General features: G+C 39.9%; 1 protein-coding gene across 1 annotated transcript in view; it reads right to left on the reverse strand.

Moving 5' to 3' along the window:
- The window catches only part of LOC126108776 (plasma membrane calcium-transporting ATPase 2-like), a 532,870-nt gene that overhangs the window by 164,231 nt on the left and 348,002 nt on the right, over positions 1-20,637 (reverse strand). Inside the window, exon 13 of the mRNA XM_049914127.1 lies at positions 14,518-14,697. Coding sequence (XP_049770084.1) covers positions 14,518-14,697 — 180 coding nt within the window. The remainder of the gene's footprint in view (positions 1-14,517; positions 14,698-20,637) is intronic.

Genomic DNA, 20,637 nt, shown 5'->3' on the forward strand with positions numbered 1-20,637 from the left:
TCTTCAGAAATGCTTTCCTTGCCATTGCATCTACATTTTATATCCTCTCTACTTCGACCATCATCAATTATTTTGCTCCCCAAATAGCAGAACTCCTTTACTACTTTAAGTGCCTCATTTCCTAATCTAATTCCCTCAGCATCACTCGACTTAATTCGACTACATTCCATTATCCTTGTTTTGCTTCTGTTGATGTTCATCTTATATCCTCCTTTCAAGACACTATCCATTCCGTTCAACTGCTCTTCCAAGTCCTTTGCTGTCTCTGACAGAATTACATTGTCATCGGCAAACCTTAAAGTTTTTATTTCTTCTCCATGGATTTTAATACCTACTCCAAATTTTTCTTTTGTTTCCCTTACTGCTTGCTCAATATACAGATTGAACAACATCGGGGAGAGGCTACAACCCTGTCTCACTCCCTTCCCAACCACTGCTTCCCTTTGTTGTCCCTCTACTCTTATAACTGCCACTGGTTTCTGTACACATTGTAAATAGCTTTTTCCTCCCTGTATTTTACCCCTGCCATCTTCAGAATTTGAAAGAGAGTATTCCACTCAACATTGTCAAAAGCTTTCTCTAAGTCTACAAATGCTAGGAATGTAGGTTTGCCTTTCCTTAATCTAGCTTCTAAGATAAGTCGTAGAGTCAGTATTGCCTCACGTATTCCAATATTTCTACGGAATCCAAACTGATCTTCCCCGAGGTCAGCTTCTACTAGTTTTTCCATTCATCTGTAAAGAATTCATGTTAGTTTTTTGCAGCTATGACTTATTAAACTGACAGTTCGGTAATTTTCATATCTGTCAACACCTGCTTTCTTTGGGATTGGAATTATTATTTTCTTCTTGAAGTCTGAGGGTATTTTGCCTGTCTCGTACATCTTGCTCACCAGATGATAGAGTTTTGTCAGGACTGGCTCTCCCAAGACTGTCAGTAGTTCTAATGGAATGTGATCTACTCCCGGAGATTTATTGCGACTCAGGTCTTTCAGTGCTCTGTCAAACTCTTCACGCAGTATCGTATCTCCCATTTCATCTTCATCTACATCCTCCTCCATTTCCATAATATTGTCCTCAAGAACATCGCCCTTGTATAGACCCTCTATATACTCCTTCCACCTTTCTGCTTTCCCTTCTTTGCTTAGAACTGGGTTTCCATCTGAGCTCTTGATATTCATACAAGTGGTTCTCTTTTCCCCAAAGGTCTCTTTAATTTTCCTGTAGGCAGTATCTATCTTATCCCTAGTGAGATAAGCCTCTACATCCTTTCATTTGTCCTCTAGCCATCCCTGCTTAGCCATTTTGCACTTCCTGTCGATCTCATTTTTGAGACATTTGTATTCCTTTTTGCCTGCTTCATTTACTGCATTTTTGTATTTTCTCCTTTCATCAATTAAATTCAATATTTCTTTTGTTACCCAAGGATTTCTACTAGCCCTCGTCTTTTTACCAACTTGCTCCTCTGCTGCCTTCACCACTTCATCCCTCAAAGCTACCCATTCTTCTCCTACTGTATTTCTTTCCCCAATTCCTGTCAATTGTTCCCTTATGCTCTCCCTGAAACTTTGTACAACCTCTGGTTCTTTCAGTTTATTCAGGTCCCATCTCCTTAAATTCCCGCCTTTTTGCAGTTTCTTCAGTTTTAATCTACAGTTCATAACTAATAGATTGCCCCCTGGAAATGTCTTACAATTTAAAACCTGGTTCCTAAATCTCTGTCTTACCATTATATAATTTATCTGAAACCTGTCAGTATCTCCAGGCTTCTTCCATGTATACAGTCTTCTTTTATGATTCTTGAACCAAGTGTTAGCTATAATTAGGTTGTGCTCTGTGCAAAATTCTACCAGGCGGCTTCGTCTTTCGTTTCTTACCCTAAATCCATATTCACCTACTACGTTTCCTTCTCTCCCTTTTCCTACACTCGACTTCCAGTCACCCATGACTATTAAACTTTCATCTCCCTTCACTATCTGAATAATTTCTTTTATTTCATCATACATTTCTTCAATTTCTTCTTCATCTGCAGAGCTAGTTGGCATAAAAACTTGTAATACTGTGGTAGGCATGGGCTTCATCTCTATCTTGGCCACAATAATGTGTTCACTATGCTGTTTGTAGTAGCTTACCCGCATTCCTATTTTCCTATTCATTATTAAACCTACTCCTGCATTACCCCTATTTGATTTTGTGTTTATAACCCTGTATTCACCTGACCAAAAGTCTTGTTCCTCCTGCCACTGAACTTCACTAATTCCCACTATATCTAACTTTAACCTATCCATTTCCCTTTTTAAATTTTCTAACCTACCTGCCGATTAAGGGACCTGACATTCCACAGTCCGATCCATAGAATGCCAGTTTTCTTTCTCCTGATAATGACATCCCCACCCGGAGATCTGAATGGGGGACTATTTTACCTCCGGAATGTTTTACCCAAGAGGATGCCATCATCATTTAACCATACAGTAAAGTTGCATGCCCTCGGGAAAAATTACGGCCGTAGTTTCCCCTTGCTTTCATCCGTTCGCAGTACCAGCACAGCAAGGCCGTTTAGGTTAGTGTTACAAGGCCAGATCAGTCAATCATCCAGACTGTTGCCCCTGCAACTACTGAAAAGGCTGCTGCCCCTCTTCAGGAACCACACATTTGTGTGGCCTCTCAACAGATACCCCTAGTTGTGGTTGCACCTACGGTACGGCTGTCTGTATCGCTGAGGCACACAAGCCTCCCCACCAACGGCAAGGTCCATGGTTCATGGGGGTTGAATTTATTTGGCATAAATCTCTCAATTGCTGCTGATACTATTTCTTTGTATTCAAGCCACATCTGGTCTACACTTATATTATTAATTTGGGAGGAGTGGATATTGTCTCTCAGGAAGGCGTCAAGTGAATTTTTATCTGCTTTTTTGAATAGATATATTTTTCATTCATTTTTCGAGGATTTTGGCATTACAATATTCAATCTTGCTATGATAACCCTGTTTTCATTAACCCCTGTATCCATTTTGATGCTCATTATTAACTCGGGATTATTTGTTGCTAAGGGTCAAGTTTGTTTCCACAACTGTTTACTATTTGCGTGGGCTCATGAACTAACTGCTCATAATAATTTTCAGAGAATGTGTTTAGTACAATTTTGGATGATGTTTTATGTTTACCTCCGGATTGAAGCATGTATTTTCACCAACATATCAAGCTTAAATTAAAGTCACCACCAACTATAATCGTATGAGTCGGGTACGTGTTTGAAATCAAACTCAAGTTTCCTTTGAACCTTTCTGCAGCTGTATCATCTGAACTGGGAGGTTGGTAGAAGGATCCAATTATTATTTTATTCCAGTTGCCAACAGTGACCTCACAGGAATTATCTACTTCAATTTCGTGACAAGATAAACTACTTGTAACAGCTTCAAACATGCCACCACCAACTGTGTTTATCCTATCCTTTCAGAACATCGTTAGGTTATTCACAAAAATTTTGGCTGAGCTTATCTGTTGCTTTAGCCAGCTTTCAATGTCTGTAATGATTTGAGCATCAGTGCTTTCTATTAGTGCTTGGAGCTCTAGTACTTTCCCAACACAGCTACCAAATGTTTCATGCTTATGTGAACATTTTAACATCCACATTTTCCTTTTCCTATGCCATTTTGCTTGTTTCAGCATTGACAGCAAGCTTGCTATGCAAAATAATACTTTCTGCACTGAGCCACAGTGGGTCTCTGGACACTGACTCTTGCCCTCTATTTTGATCTTTGCTCTGCTGTTGTGACTCCAATGGTTCCAATGGCTCTGAGCACTATGGGACTCAACTTCTGAGGTCATCAGTCCCCTAGAACTTAGAACTACTTAAACCTAAGTAACCTAAGGACATCACACACATCCATGCCCGAGGCAGGATTCGAACCTGCGACCGTAGCAGTCCCACGGTTCCGGACTGCAGCGCCTAGAACCGCACGGTTACCGCGGCCGGCTGTTGTGACTCAAATATGAGGTGGTGCGCTCTGGCAGACAGAAAAAGAGGCAACAATGGAGAGAGGTGTGGGCAGTCATAGCCTAGCAAGTGCCTCACAAAGTACTCATCCATCTGATCAGTGTTGGCAGTACTTGTGAAGTGCTCTGGACAACCCAAGAAGCATAGGCGTCTGGGGGTCGTTGACAGCTATTGTTGTCTGAACCTGGCCAGCTGGAGAATTTATGCTGTTAGACATTTCAAAATGTTTGCAGGTGGTCTTCATGTGCTTACATTGTTTTATTTGAACATATTTTCTGGCCTCTATATATGAAAGTGTGTTGCCTTGTAGTTGTTTTAAGTGTAGCTTGCTGTTTGTTCCTGAAGTCTTTGTTCATATTCATGATTTATTGCATGGGTTGGTGTTACAATCCTTTAATTTCAGAGTGGTGCTGGGTAGTAAATCACGTTACCTGTGCCAGGGTTTGAGTTGTTTCACTGAGATTATTATCTTGAAAATCTGTGATCATTGTGACTTTTTGCTGTTTTACTTTCTTTCCGTACTGGCATTTAATCTATTCAAGGCAGCACCGTGTACTGCAGAGCAGAGGTCATATTTGACAGCCTTGTTTTTCCACCAGATATTTTCTGGAGAATTTTGGTGTTTCCTCTGCAACAGGTAACCAATGACTGTAAGCCAGATTTATAACTGAATATTTTGTGAACTAGTGTAATGGAAAATTCAAATGTTGGTTTGATCCACGAATTTCAAGACTTAAATTTCCTTGAGTTGTTCACTTGATCTGCCTGTAGCCTCCCTCATGTCTGTAATTTACATCTTGTACACTCAGACAAAATTGTGTCACTGCACTTAGGGGTTCACTGCGGTGTCCTGAGCTTAGCTGTGTTAATTTGATTTTGCGTGCATGCAGTTGGCATCTCCGTAATTTAATATTTGCTAATGTATGCTCTGTACTCCAGGTGTCTACAATAAATTTAATTGCTCGAGGGTCTTGCACGGCTATACGCAGGTGTGAGCTTTGAAGCCTGGTTAAGGCTTGTGATCCTTCTTTCGCACATCTGCAGTCTAGCAGTACACTGTATGTCCCTCCACTTACTGTCGAGTAGTCAGACTAGTTAGGCATTAACTGAGTCTACTATTGTGGGTGATGATGTTATCAGAGGCAACTCCATGCACAGAATTCACATGCAAGATAAGCTGTATATGTTTTGTACTGCCTCTCAGCATCTTTGACACAATTTTGGAGTGTTTGTTTCAATAGCTTGTCCTCTCCAAGTGGTCACTAAATTCTATGTTAAATAAAAGGGTTTTAATTTTGTATATTTTCAGATTGGGTATTGAGGCTGGTACATTTTTTACTGTTTTATTTATTTATTTCTAAAAGAAAAAAAAGGTTCATATGTTAATGCCTTCCTAAAAATATTGGTTGGCATGAAGAATTTTGCCCATGGTATTCACTTAGAGTACGGAGGTCTCTTTCTCCTGCTGATAGCTATTATCACCTGTTGCTCAAAATTATTCTAATAAATGGGGACTGTGATCCCCTCATTTGCATGGATTGAATTCTTGTCCTCTATTGCCACCATCTTGCCCCTTCCACGGGGGAATTATTAGTAGCATGATTGCGCCCCTTGCGGCTTAGAATTATTGTTCTTCATTTGGCTGTTTGTTACTTGCTAGAATTGTCATTTGAAATAAAGTGTTACTTACTGATCTCTTGGTTTCTAAGGGGTTGCTGTTAAGGACAGCCAAACAAATTTTTATGTTCCTTTAAAATAAATTATCGCATTTTCTATCTGAAAGCTTTGTATTGTTGAGTTGTTGTTTCTAAATTTTAAACTTTGTCTGGATTTAAAGAATTTATACATTTTCATATAAAGTTTTTTGGTTGTTTTAATTCTGAAACCTTTTATGAATAAATAATTTTGGGTGCAATAAATGATGAATGATGACGAAAACCCTGGGGTCCACTCCTTCCACTGAAACCTTTTTTGGCAATTTTGGGGTGCCAAAGTTTCCCCATTACAAGCACATCAAACTTTTCCATTGTGACTATACCTAGTATGGTATGAAATGAAACCTGCATCTAGAGGTTAAGAACTGAGGCACAGACAACATGAAGTTTTACGAAAGGGATATCCTGTGCTGATAACATGTTTAAAGAACTCACAGAAAATAGTCCTAAATACATGAAAAAGCAATACTCAGAATTCAATAGAAAAAAGTAAAAAGAATCAAGGGCTATATTGTGATCAACACTATCTTATCTATCGCTGACACCATTGTCTCATAATTTGCGCAGGGGTGGCATGGTGACAATTGGATGTGGCAAGGTTAGTTTGAAGGGTGGGCTGGATGCCCTTCCTGCTGCAAGGATGGAATCAGTGTACCCCATTTGTCTGCATCTAGTGTAAATTATGAAATAGTGTGAACATCTTTCAAATGGCTGTGAATCATGTAGATGAGGTGGGACATGGGGCCCAGCACAGTATTTGCCTAGCAGGATGTGGAAAACTGCCTAAAAACTACATCCAGGCTGGCCTCGTCAGTAATTTGCCAGGTGGATTCGACCCGGGGCTGGTGCACCTACTCGAGTCCAGGAAGCAGTGCATTAGCACTCTCGGCTAACCTGGCAGTTATTGTGAGCAACACTGTAGCTATCAAAAAATATTTATGCCATGGAAAGATTATATGGGTAGCATTAAGATATCCACAGGGATTTCAGATCATTTTTCCATAAAGGGGAGACTCAGATACGGCTGTCACCTCTCACTGGTATTATTCAGAATATATACCAGGTGGCTATAATTTAAGTGCAGCTACTCACGAAGGTCCAGTGTGGGCTGTAATCATCATATGGCACCAAAACTCAATAGATATGCTAATGCATTAATAATTTAAGATGGAAAAATTTAGTTATAATTTTGGCCACCATGTGCAAATTTTGCACTATAAAGCATCTCGTCGATGTCTCTGGCACTCGTATTGAACAAATTGCATAAATGGTAGTTAATAACAAAATTGAAATTATGCCTTTCCCACTTGTTTGATGTTTTCTGCCCATGTCCCTTCTTAATCCTTTACATACAGAAACATTTCTACGCATCTTTCTCACATTCACAGCATTTCCTGGCATCTTACCAACAAACCAAAGTCTGCCACTGGCTTTACCTATGTCTGAGATTCTGTGTTCATTCAATTTCATACAAGTACAAATTGTTACATATGAAGTGTGCCTGGAAACTTAAGTATCATTTCATTCATTCTAGTGGGCAGCCTACTCTTGTCAATTATGGTTTGTTGAGAAAGTGAATGAGATGATTGGTGAAAACTGACATTTTGTAACAAGGATGCTTTGTGAGTTTCCAGCAATTTCAAAAACTATTTTGTATGAAATTATCACAAATCACTGAACCTTTTGCAAATTGTGTTCCTGTTTGTTTCCAAGAATGCTTATGGACAGCCCAAAACAAAGTGATTTGTGAGTACTTTGACATTTCTTAGCCAATACACTGATACAGGAGATGAATTTTTAAACAGAATTGTGACCAATGATGAAACTTGGGTTTGTCATGTCACTCCAGAATCCAAACAACAGCCAATGGAGTGGAGGCACTCTCAATACCACAAAAAAATTCAAAACAACATTATCAACAACAAAAGTCATGTGTACTGTGGTCTGGGACAGAAAGGGCATTCTGCTTGTTGAGTTGCTTCCCAGAGATGAAACCACCAATGTGATATGATACTGTGACATGTTGAGAAAACTTCAGCAGGCAATTCAGAACAAAAGACATAGAATGCTCAGTCAAGGCATGACAATATTCTGCTGGTGTCACACGAAATCTGATTCAGTCTTTTGGTTTGGGGCAGTTCAGTCGTGTGCCATACACCCCTTATCTCACTCCTTCTGACTACCTCTTGTTCTTGAACTTGAAATGTGATTTTGAAGCAACAATGATGATGCAGAAAACAATGTTCAGCTGTGGTTGTCTTCAGTGGTGGCTTATTTCTATGAAGAGACCGTAGAGAAGTCTGTTTCCTACTATGTCAAATGTCTCGACAATGGAGGTATCTATGTAGAAAAATAGTTTAAGAAATGTTCTTTCTAGCGACAACAAATTTTCGTTTAAAAAAGTGTTTTCAGGGATTTTTCAAAACAGTAGGTTACTTTCTGGAAATGTCTCATAACATACTTGTAAGACTTGACTGATTTCACTGATGTTTTAGTCACAGTATACTAAATGTCTGTCTTTTGTGAAGTGCACAGTGAGCCGTGCATGGCTCGTGTTCCTGCCGTCATGTACCTTACACCCTGTTTTTAATGTACTTCCACCTTACTATGTTAATTTTAATTACTACTGACACTGAGTTGCTGTTTTGCCTGACTGTGACCAGCACTAGCAGCATATATCGATATACCCCCTATTGTAGTATCTTTCTTGACTGCTATTACTTCCCAGTTGTTTGTCGTAAGGCAGTTCGGGTTGCGAGTTTGGGGTGCCAGTCAGTTGGAACGTGTCTGGAGCTCAGTCCGGACCTGCCAGTCAGGGAGTTGCAATGCGGCACTAGTGCAGTCGGGTTGGAGCAGCAGTGAGACCTGCTTCGACATGGCTCGCCTGACCATTGCCGCCACACATCACTTGAGCTGGGCCATGGTCTTGGTGAATCGTCGGTTGGTCGTCCTACCGGACAACGCATTTTGGCTGTGTGTGTGTGTGTGTGTGTGTGTGTGTGTGTGTGTGTGTGTGTGTGCATCGACTCGAGATTTGTCTTCGTGTGTGCTTAGTTACTGTAGTTACTGTTGGGTATGGTTCAGGTCTTCATGCAAGTGTTTGTCAGGTTGTGCGTGTAGTTGGCATTATTTCCTGATGACTATTTTAGATGTTGTTGGCATTCTCAGGGGAGTTGGTCGGTTGCTGTGGACCAGGGAAGTTATCTCTGAGTGATGCAGTCAGCTGGGTCCGCTGACGGTCCCTGCACAGTGTTGTAGCGTGTGTGGAGCTGTCTGATCACTACAGATTTCATGGTTCGCCAACCCAGGACGTCAAAGTTGAGTAGTGGTTTCAACTACCCTAGCCACGTCCATTCATGTTGTGGTGGTTCATTTCGGTGGTTCACTGTTGGGGAGGTTTCCCTGTGAGCAACACCAAGTGTTTCTATTACTGAAAATTAGCCACCATGCAGTGCAATTAACTATATTGCTTGACTACAATTCAAGTGCACCAGTGGATTTTTCTGTCTTGTGGCTGTTAGTTTTCGGTTACCTGCCCTGGCCACTAACGTAATTTCAGGCAGCGTCCTTTTCTCACCTGTTCTCACTGGCTAGCATGGTGTGTAATTTTGACAGCTAATACACACATCATTGTGAATTATCACGTTTGTAACCTTTTGTGTTTGAGTTCTCATGCACTGATTGATGGCAAGCAAGTCATTGTGTCGGTCAGTCCGTGGCTGTCCTCTGGTTGGGTTCCGACAGATCAAGTGTAGTTGGGCTCACCACCTGTCTCACCTAAGTGAACGAGGGCAGACCGACCTCCCTGGAGGCTTCTGAGTGCCGTTGTCTTGATTGTCTTTCCCACTGGTGTTTAATTATCTGTTTTCAGCTACTTAAAATTTAAGGCTTATGGTTATATTTAAAAAAAAAAAATTGGAAAATTAATTGTGAACTTTCAGCCTTGCAACTTATTCTTAAAATTATCTTTTAAGCTTAAACATTACAGCCTTCTGCCTTTAAAGGATTATGGTAAAATTTTGAAACTAAATTGTGGCCTTCAGCCATTTGTATTGCACCTTGCATACATTTGTTCTATCTACCTGGCCTCGAGGCTTTCCACCTGACTGTGATATATGTTTTTTTTTAAAAAAAATATTTTATTTTCTATTTTAACTGAATATTTTTTTATCTTGTTGATTTTTAAGATTTCTTGTTTGGAGGCCTTCAGCTGTGAAAGAGTTGCATTTGGTAAAGGTTCGGCTATGTGCTGCTTTGGTTGTAAATGTGTCATTAAATTACAATTAGAAGGTGAAGCTTACCCCAACCTTACTTGGCCCATTCCACAATCCTAATTACCTGTTCTGCCCAGCACATTTTGTGGGCATTTCACACAGTTTTACATGTTTGAACATTTAAAGCAATGAAGCAATTGCAACCCTTTGAAATCTTATCAAGATCTGACTGAATACTTCTCCCAATTTTCAAAATATTACAGCATTACAGATAATTGCATCATATGAAGAAGTCTGATGTTACTACAAATACTGTCTGTCAAGACTTTAATATAAATCATAAACATCAATGGTCTCAAATCACTTCCCTGGGACACCTCTGACCTTACTTCTACCTTCCACTTCTTTTAATGCCATTCCTGCTTTGCAATGTAGCACTTTCTGTCAGTCTCTTTTTCAGACAGCTGTATTCCTTTTTCCTTACTTCATTTGCTGAATTTTTATACTTTTTGCTTTTATCAATCAAATTCACTGTCTTCTGTGTTAGCCATGTACGTATCCTGAGTGTTGTTTTTGTGTATTTGATCCTCTGCTGCCTCCATTATTTAATCTCTCAGAGCTTTATGTTCTACTGTATTCCTTTACCCTGTTGAAGTAAACTGCTGTCTTAACATTCCTTTGAGACCCTACATCTACATCTACATTTATACTCTGCAAGCCACCCAACGGTGTGTGGCAGAGGACACTTTACATGCCACTGTATTACCTCCCTTTCCTGTTCCATGTTCGCGGGAAGAACGACTGCTGGAAAGCCTCCATGTGTGCTCGAATCTCTCTAATTTTGCATTCTTGATCTCCTCAGGAGGTATAAGTAGGGTGAAGCAATATATTCGATACCTCATCCAGAAATGCACCCTCTCAAAACCTGGACAGCAAGCTACACCATGATGCATAGCACCTCTCTTGCAGAGACTGCCATTTGAGTTTGCTAAACATCTCCGTAACGCTATCACGCTTACCTAATAACCATGTGGCGAAATGTGCCGCTCTTCTTTGGATCTTCTATCTCCTCTGTCAACCTGACTTGGTACGGATGCCACACTGATGAGCAATACTCAAGTATAGGTTGAACGAGTGTTTTGTAAGTCACCTCCTTTGTTGATGGACTACATTTTCTAAGGACTCTCCCAATGAATCTCAACCTGGCACCTGCCTTACCAACAATTAATTTTACATAATCATTCCACTTCAAATCATTCTATATGCATAATCCCAGATATTTTACAGAAGTAACTGGTACCAGAATTTGTTCCGCTATCATATAATCATGCAATAAAGGATCCTTCTTTCTATGTATTTGCAATACATTACATTTGTCTATGTTAAGGGTCAGTTGCCACTCCCTGCACCAAGTGCCTATCCACTGTAGATCTTCCTGCATTTCGCTGCAATTTTCTAATGCTGCAACTTTTCTGTATACTACAGCATCATCCGCAAAAAGCCACATGGAACTTCTGACACTATCTACTAGGTCATTTATATATATTGTGAAAAGCAATGGTCCCATAACATTCCCCTGTGGCACGCCAAAGGTTACTTTAACGTCTGTAGACATCTCTCCATTGAGAACAACATGCTGTGTTCTGTTTGCTAAAAACTCTTCAATCCAGCCACACAGGTGGTCTGATATCCCATATGCTCTTACTTTGTTTATCAGGCAACAGTGCGGAACTGCATCGAACACCTTCCGGAAGTCAATGAAAATGGCATCTACCTGGGAGCCTGTATCTAATATTTTCTGGGTCTCATGAACAAATAAAGCAAGTTGGATCTCTTAGTAACCTCTAGTTATTTTTCTTTATCCAAGTAGCATCTTCTTTTAACCTGTGGTTCATAACCAATGAATTGTTATTAGTAGCCCACATCTGCACCTGAAAAAGTTCTGCAGTTTAAAATATCGCTTTGAATATCTCATTCACTGTTGTAGCGCTGGTCTGAAACTTTCCAGTTTCGTAAAAGTCTCATGGAAGAGACTTGGAGGAGGGGGGATGAGGTGGGGGAGCAGGGGAAGGAGGGAGGTGAAGAAAGATTAAATTGTGCTTTGAACAAAATACAAACTTGCACAAATCACCTTTCTCATTCATTTCTTCCCTTTTGCCATGTTCTCCAAGTATTTTTCCTTCTCTTCCTTGTACTAGTATTGAATTTTGGTCTCCACCACAATCACATTTTTGCCCCACTTAACAATCTGAATGCTTTCCTTGATCTCATCATATGTTCTTTCAATCTCTTCGTCACCTATGGAGTAACTAGGCATATAAACTTGCACTACTGTGGTCAGTGTTGACTTTGTGCCTACACTGACCAGCCGAACATTTTGACCACCTACCTAATAGCCAGTATATCCACCTTTGGCATGGGTAACAACAGTGATGGGTCACGGGCATGGAAGTAATGAGGCCATACTAGGTCACTGGAGGGAGTTAGTGCCATATCTGCACACACAGGTCACCTAATTCCTGTAAATTCCACGGGGGGTGGGGGGGCATGAGCTCAGACACCATGTTCAATCACACCCCAGATGTGTTCGATCAGGTTTAGATCTGGTGAGTTGGGGGGCCAGCAAACCAACTGGAACTCACCAGTGTGTTTCTTGAACCTCTCCATCACACTCCTGGCTTTGTGACATGGTGTACATGGTTTGCAACCAGTGTATGATACTCCTTGGCCATCATGGTGCCTTTCACGAGCTCCACTGGACCCATGAATGTTCCCCAGAGCATAATGGAGCTGTCACCAGCTTGTATCTATCAATCCTGCAGTGTAGTTTTCAAGGAGCTGTTCCCCTGGAAGAGAAAGGTTTTGCACCCTCCCATCAGCATGATGAAGAAGGATTAGGATTCATTAGCCCATGCAATGCTCTGTCACTGTGGCAATGTCCAGTGCCCATTTCGGGCATAGTTGCTGATGTCATGTGTTAACATTGGCACATGCATGGGACATCAGCTGCAGAGGGCCACTGTTAGGAGTGCTCAGTGCACTGTGTGTTCAGATACACTTGTACTCTGCCCAGCATTGAAAGGCCCATTGTTAGGAGTGCTCAGTGCACTGTGAAACCATGTCCAGACTTCGTGATGTTGGGTGGTTGCCCCTCATTACCAGTGTCGGACGTCATAGGCTGGGCAAACTTGATGTTGGGTGGTTGCCCCTCATTACCAGTGTCGGACGTCATAGGCTGGGCAAACTAGTAAAACAGGAAATTACATTAGACTTCAATGCTGGGCAGAGTAAAAGTGTATCCACCACAGTCTATGATGTCCAACATCTTTAATGAGAGGTGGCCACCCAACATCACAATATCTGGACATGGTTTCATCCCATGTTGAAGACACTCACCATATCACTCTTCAAACATCTGACAAGTCATGCAGTTTTGGAACAGCTCGTCCTGAACCTCCGGGCCATCACAATCTGTCTTCAGTCAAACTCAGACAGATCACAGGCCTTTCCCATTCTACACACAGACAGCACACTGACTGATATTACATGTGCAATGTGTGTGTCTGACTAGCAGTACTACATGCACTGTCCATGTGTCTGACTAGCAGTCATTCCTTACCAGGTGATGCTACTATCATCCGGATGGGTTTATATTGATAGTAGGTCGGTGGTCATAATGTTCTGGCTGTTCGGTGTACCTTGGCTATTATAATTCACTATGTTGTTAATAAATGCCTACCCACAAATCTATTTTCTTATTCATTATTAGACATACTCCAGCACTGCCTCTATTTGATTTCATTTTGATAACCCTGTACTGGCCCGATCAAGAGTCCTGTTCTACCTGTCTCCAGACTTCACTAATTCCCACCATATCTAATTTCAACCTATTAATTTCTCTTCCTAATTCTCTAACCCAACCAACCTGTTTAAGGGATCTAACATTCCATACACCAACCCATAGAATGACGTATTTGTTTCTCTGGATGACATTTTTCTGAGTAGTCCTCACATGAAGATGTGAACGCAGAGGTATGTTAGCTCCCAAATATTTTACCCAGGAGCATGTGGTCATCATTAAGCCATACAGTAGAGCTGCATGCCATCAGGAAAAAGGACTGCAGTTTCCCCTTGTTTTCAGCTGTTTGCAATACCGGTATAGAGAGGTCATGTTGACTAATGTTATGAAGCCAAGTACATCAACCATCCTGACTGTTGCCCCTGTAACTACTCAAGAGGCTGCCACCCCTCTTCAGGAACAACAGATTTTTCTTGTGCTCTCCACAGATACCTCTCCACTGTGGTCACATCTACGGTACATCTGTGCCTGTATTGCTGAGACATCCAAGCCACTGGATCGTGGTAAGGCCCACAGTTATGAACATTTATTTCTCAAAAATGTAATAGCTAATATAATCAGGTGGTTGATACTTTAAATGCTCTACAAACAAAAGATAGAAGATCTCAGCTGGCGATATACTAACATCTAAAAATTTTATTATATGTCCATTGAATGTATAAATGCTAGTTTACCTTTCATAAGTTGAGAGCTGTGATTGTCTTAGTATCCATCTTTATACAAGTACTTACTTTTCCATTGCTGTCCCTTATTCGCCTGTCGAATTCATTCCCTTCCATGACGAGATATGTACTGTCAGGATGAATGATGCCACACTTCATTGCTATGGCTCTTGCAGTGTGTATATTGTCACCTGTTATCATACGGACTGTGATCCCTGCCTGTTGACATTGCTGTATGGCTTCTGGAACCTTAAAAAAATTAACATTTGTTATACTGGTCAATGGTGTTGTTGGAGGAGGAGCAGAAGAGGAGAGGGGGTGGGGCAGGGTTTAGATCATGTGGCTATAAATATACGCAAATAAAATAAAATAGAACACACTAGACAGAACTGTGGATCTTTGTCATCAATTGCTGATAATCGTGTAAGCACAGGAGGGCTCACTGTTACACACACAAGGAAAGATGTACATCTTTAGTCTCATGTTTTCCACACCAGGAAAATAATTCCTTGGTCGGGAGAGTCAATTCATAAGGAGGGACAAAAAATGAAGTGAAGTACGGAACAGGGAGTGAAGGAGACAACATCATAGACACTTAAATCTACAATTATAATTCATGAAATTCACATCCATCCTCAGTTCTCTCTCTCTCTCTCTCTCTCTCTCTCTCTCTCTCTCCCCCTCTCTCCTCCTCCCCCTCCCTTCCCCCCTTTCCACCTTTTACCACTGCTCAAACAACACCAATTTAGACATGTGCAATATGTCAATATGTTAATGTTGTACAACTACATACACAGTTCATGCTGTTGCAGCAGTTTGAATATTTTAAAGTATGTATGTATATGGGTTATGAAGGCAGTAAGGTGAGCTAAGTAAAATAAGCTTGTAGTGTTACAAATTACTGCTGGTAGCACTGCAGACTTTACTGCCTGATCAACAATAGGTAGAAGTTCAGATTTTAATAAGGTAGTGTATTTACACTGATGTACTGTCCTAGGTTTCATGTGCAATTAATGAGAATTATGACAATATTTTTCATTTGAAGCAAATTTACTCACAGCTGTGCAACATGATCTTTTACCATGCAGGAAATGACTTCAAGAAAAGGTCAATTGCTTCATCATGATATCCCATGGCATTTATTGTAAACAGTGAAAATCAAATGATATCTGTTCATCACAAACCAATTCTGTAATGTAATGTAAAGAAAAAGTCAGTGTTTGCTTATCAGTCAAATGATACAGATCGATCTTTGTGTGGTATTAAAGTTGGTGTAAGCTATTGATTGTAATGAAAGTTAAGTTGTGATGCAATACAGTTTATTCAGAGAAAAGTATTAGTTACCAAAGTGTATTGTTTTCATGGATGACATTTATTTATGTGACAAAATTGTTCCAAAGGTGAAGTCAAACCTAGAGAAATTTACATAAAAGTGATTGAATTTTATATTTTACAAGATGGTAATTCAAAGAGATCGTATTTACAACTTTTCATAGAAAGATGTGGCATCTGTTTTGACTAAGGTGATATGAAATAATTTTTCTAAGAGAAATTCATCCTGGGAACTTAAAAATCATAGTTTACCTCTCCAATTGTGATTTCCTGTGGCTCATACTCTCAAAGACAGAAAGCAGTGGTAATTCAGTAAAAATATTAAATGAATGAAGAATGAAGGAGACTGCTGGCCACTAAGCAGAAGCACATATGTATCTCACACAACGTAGCTGCACTTGTGTGTGTGTGTGTGTGTGTCATGTGTGTGTGTGTGTGTGTGTGTGTGTGTGTGTGTGTGTACTCAAGCTCATTGAGGGATTTACCTGAAAGCTAACAAAGTTTTTGTTCTTTTTTGTCTGCCTGTTTTTGACTCAACACTTCTATTATTTAGTGAGAAGTCTCCTTTATGCCTAAATTATTTATGTTCTACCAGATCTTTCCTTACCACATTTGTAAATGAAGTCAACAAAGATAGCAAACTCAGTAAAATGAAAGTGACATTAGTAGTAGAAAACAAACAGGTACTTGGCTAACACTGAAATGAAACGAGTAGTAGAAAACAAACAGGTACTTGGCTAACACTGAAATGAAACATTAGCAGATATAAAAAGAATTCTCACATCTAGGAATAAAGGTTACATAGAAGGGATTGAGCAAAGGAGGTATCAGAATATCAGAAGCAGAGAGGAAAAGAAATTTTCTAAATATGAGCCATCTTGGTGTCAAATACTGATACAGAACTGAGGAACAAATCCCTGAAAGTGGACATGGAGTACAGTATTGTATGGAAGAGAAATGTGGACCATGGTAAACCTTGAGAAGTAACAACTAGGAGCATTTTGCAAAATTACTCTACAGAAAATACCCTCAGATTTCAGAAGATTCTGATTCCAAAGACGGCAGGTTCTGATAGGTGTGAATACTACCAAACAATCAGTTTAATGAGCCATGGTTGCAAAATATTTGATATGAATTACTCACAGAAGAATGGAAGAACTTCTAGAAGTTGATCATTGGGACAATCAGTTTGAGTTCCAGAGAAAAGTAGGAACACACACGGCAATACTGATCCTACAATTTATTCTTGAAGGTAGGTTGAAGAAAGGCAAATATACACTTATTGCATTTGTAGACTTAGAGAAAGATTTTAACAATGTTGACAGGACTACACTCTTTGAAATTCTGAAGGCAGAACATACGGAGAGCAAAAGGTTATTTCCAACCACAGTTATAATAGTTGAGGACTACAAAAGAGAAACAGTAGTTGAGAAGGGAGTGAGACCGGGTTGTAGCCTGTCACCAATGTTATTTAATCTGTACATTGAGCAATCAGTAACAGGAACCAACAAGAAATTTGGAATGGGAATTTAAGATCATGGAGAGGAAATAAAAAGTTACTGTTAGGTATATTAACCACCATGTCGCAATATCTCCTCTCACTCATGGCTTTCACACTTCTCAGTTCTTCTGAATATGAAACACATGAGGCATACCATCATTATAACATAGGACAGAAAGGTGATATGCACTGTGAACAGAAAAATCTCTCTGGTACAAAAATGGGTAATTTACACAAGTACAAAAATCTTTAACACACTCGCGAGTAATATAAAGTGTCTGAAAGAAGTTAAAATGCTATTTAAAAAAAAAAAAGCTAAAGGAATTACTACTGGAAAAATGTTTCTACTCTTTAGATGAATTCTTCAGCAGAGATAAATAATTTGAGTGGTAATTCATATTATTTCCTTTGTCATTGTATCTGTATTATTTTTTTAATCACTATTGTATTGTTTATTATCTCTGTTATATTATTGTATTGTACCAGTTTTGAATCATTCATCTACCATGTGTAATATACCAGTATGTATTGTATGATATCTATATTGTATCTGCTTTGACTCATTCCACATCCATGCGTAATCATGCCATACTAGATCTATGGAATATGTATCTCAAATAAATAAATGTCAATGACAATGTACTTTTGTCAGTGACAGCAAAGGCTTTGGAAGAAACATTAAATGGAGCAGATAATGCCTTGAAACAGATTATAAGATGAACATCAACAACAGTAAAGCAATGGTAATGGAGTGTATATGAAGTATTACGGTGGTGCCTAAGTTCATAGATTTTTTTTTTTTTTGCATGTTAGTATTTCAGCAGCTATGGGTTTATTTATCAATTACCATTCTTATTTATAGTTCGCTGTTGCTATTTGAGTTTACATTTTATCATTTGGAAATAGTGAATGGAGATACGGACACTGGAAAATTGAGTGCCAAGTGGAAAAAACTGGAACATTTCAAAAGTATTCCTCTGTTGGAGTACAAAGGAGGGGTGACAGCAATAGAGGCACCCAGAAACATCTGTGCCATGTATGGGGATAATGCCACTGGACAGAGCATGGCAACAAAATGGTTTTCTCATTTTAAACAGGACTGTTCTGACAGTAGTAACTCTCCACTTTCAAGAAGGCCTTCATGGCTTGAAGGTCACTGAAATGCATTAATCCACAATGCTCCATGACAGTGTGCTCAAGAACTGGCAGATGTGATGAATGTGATCATTCCACCATCGTGCAACATTTATATACTATGTGGAAGATTAAAAAATAGGATGTATGTGTAATGCATGCTCTAAGCCAAAATCACAAAAATCAGCAGGTGGTCATAAGTGCATCTCTGCTTGCTTATTATCAATTCGCTCAAGAACAATAGCAATCATTTCTGTCCTGTATCGTTACTAGTGATGAGGAATGGTGTCTTTATCCTAACATAAGGAAAAGAAAGGAATAGTTGAGCCCAAAACAAAACAGATACTCCGCATACAAACACCTGTGCACATCCATGAAATACAATGTTAAGCATCTGGTGGAACAGCGACAGTGTCATGTACTACAAATTACTTCCCTGAGGTATAACCATCTCTGCTGACATTTGTTGTCAACAACTGAGACAACTTGCTGGTGCAATCCAAGAATGACTATCATGAAGACTGCTACTCCTTGATAATGACTGCCTGCATTCTGCTACACTGACAAAAAATCATTTTACAGGAGTTGGTCAGACAGAGTGAAGTGATGGTGCTACTCCATGATAATGACTACTGGCATTCTGCTATATTGACAAAAAAACACTGTACAAGAATTGGGCTGGGAAGTCATTCTGCAGTCACTTTATTCACCTGATCTTGTACCCTCAGACTGTCACCTTTTTCACTCTCTTCCAAACAACCTTCAGGGTCCTTCTTTTTCCAGATGAAAATGTGCTCCAAACATGACTTGGTGAGTTCTTTGCCTCAAAACCACATGATTTCCACAGTTGCAAAACTGTAAAGTTACAATGCTCAATAAAATTTTTCTGGGTTTGTGACCACATTGTCAATATATGTAAAACTACCAACGTTTCGGTCCCTGTGGCAAGCGACCTTCTTCAGTGTGTTTTGTTTTCTGCTGAATGAGAAACTATGTTTCTTATGTACCTGCAGATCTGGCTGTTGTCTAATTCTGATAGGCTGTTAAGGATGAAGGGGAGGGATGTTAGAAGTCTTTATTGGTGTTTTTATTATTTCTTTTCATTGTTGGAAACCCAACATTTTGATTGGTGTTTGCATTACTGCATATGATTTGTGGAAATTAGCGAATGGAAAACTAGGTGGCAGCTGTGATATGGCATTGTTTCCCTGCTGTTTAGGATCAGCTGAGGCGTGCCAGTACTCTATGTACCTGGGGTTGCTGCAGTCTCACGTGTGCCTGTATGTGTTTCTTCACATGAGCTATCATCCCGTAGCACTGTTATTACTGGAAAGGAGACGTTGGAAGTCAGTACCCCTCCTTTCTGTTCATGTTGGATGGTCACTTGGCTATTTCTATTCCCTCTCTAATCTTCCTTCTGAAAGTTGGTTCAAATGGCTCTAAGCACTATGGGACTTAACATCTGAGATCATCAGTCCCTTCTGAAAGTAAGAGGCTGTTTTGCCAGTACACATGCTTCACCAAAATCAATCTGTTTGCTGCACTCATCCTGATGATCTGCCACTGCTGAGTTGGTGTGCTGTCTTAGTCAAATATACAGGGTGTCCAGAAAAGGACTCCCTGATTTCAAAATTAAATATCTCAAAAACAAAGATCGATAGAGGAATGCAGTAAACGGTATGTTTATTGTGAAAGCTGTAAGAAGTTTATACAGCAGTTTGAAATAATAGTTACAAAAGCTGCTAACAGATGGCGCTGTAATCGCCATATGTAATGCCTAGTATAAATAGTGATCCGAAGCCCAGAGTGATCAGTTCCACTATTGAAATGTGAAGGGAGGTTAGCGTACCGAAGGAAGAGATTAAAACCATGTACTCCATTGAACAACGCATTTTTCTGGTGCTAGAGTACCACAGGTTAGAAGAGAGTCCTACGGCAACAAGGCGAAGTTTTCAAGCATGATTTAATGTTCCAAAAGGACCCCATGTGAAAACCATTCGTACGCTCTTCGCAAAATTTCAATGAACAGGCAGCGTAACTGATGATCTAGTGGGGCACGTTGGTCCCAAGCAAACCGCAGTTATGCCTGAAAATATCACCACAGTTTCTGGAATTATTCAGCGATATCCAATGTCATCCGTCTGTAGAATTGCATCTGATACTGGTTTGAAGTGTTCCAGCACACAGAAAATACTGAGAAAGAGCCTACACATGTTTCCATT

The sequence above is a fragment of the Schistocerca cancellata genome, chromosome 11 (genome assembly GCF_023864275.1).
Source record: "Schistocerca cancellata isolate TAMUIC-IGC-003103 chromosome 11, iqSchCanc2.1, whole genome shotgun sequence".
NCBI lineage: Eukaryota > Metazoa > Arthropoda > Insecta > Orthoptera > Acrididae > Schistocerca > Schistocerca cancellata.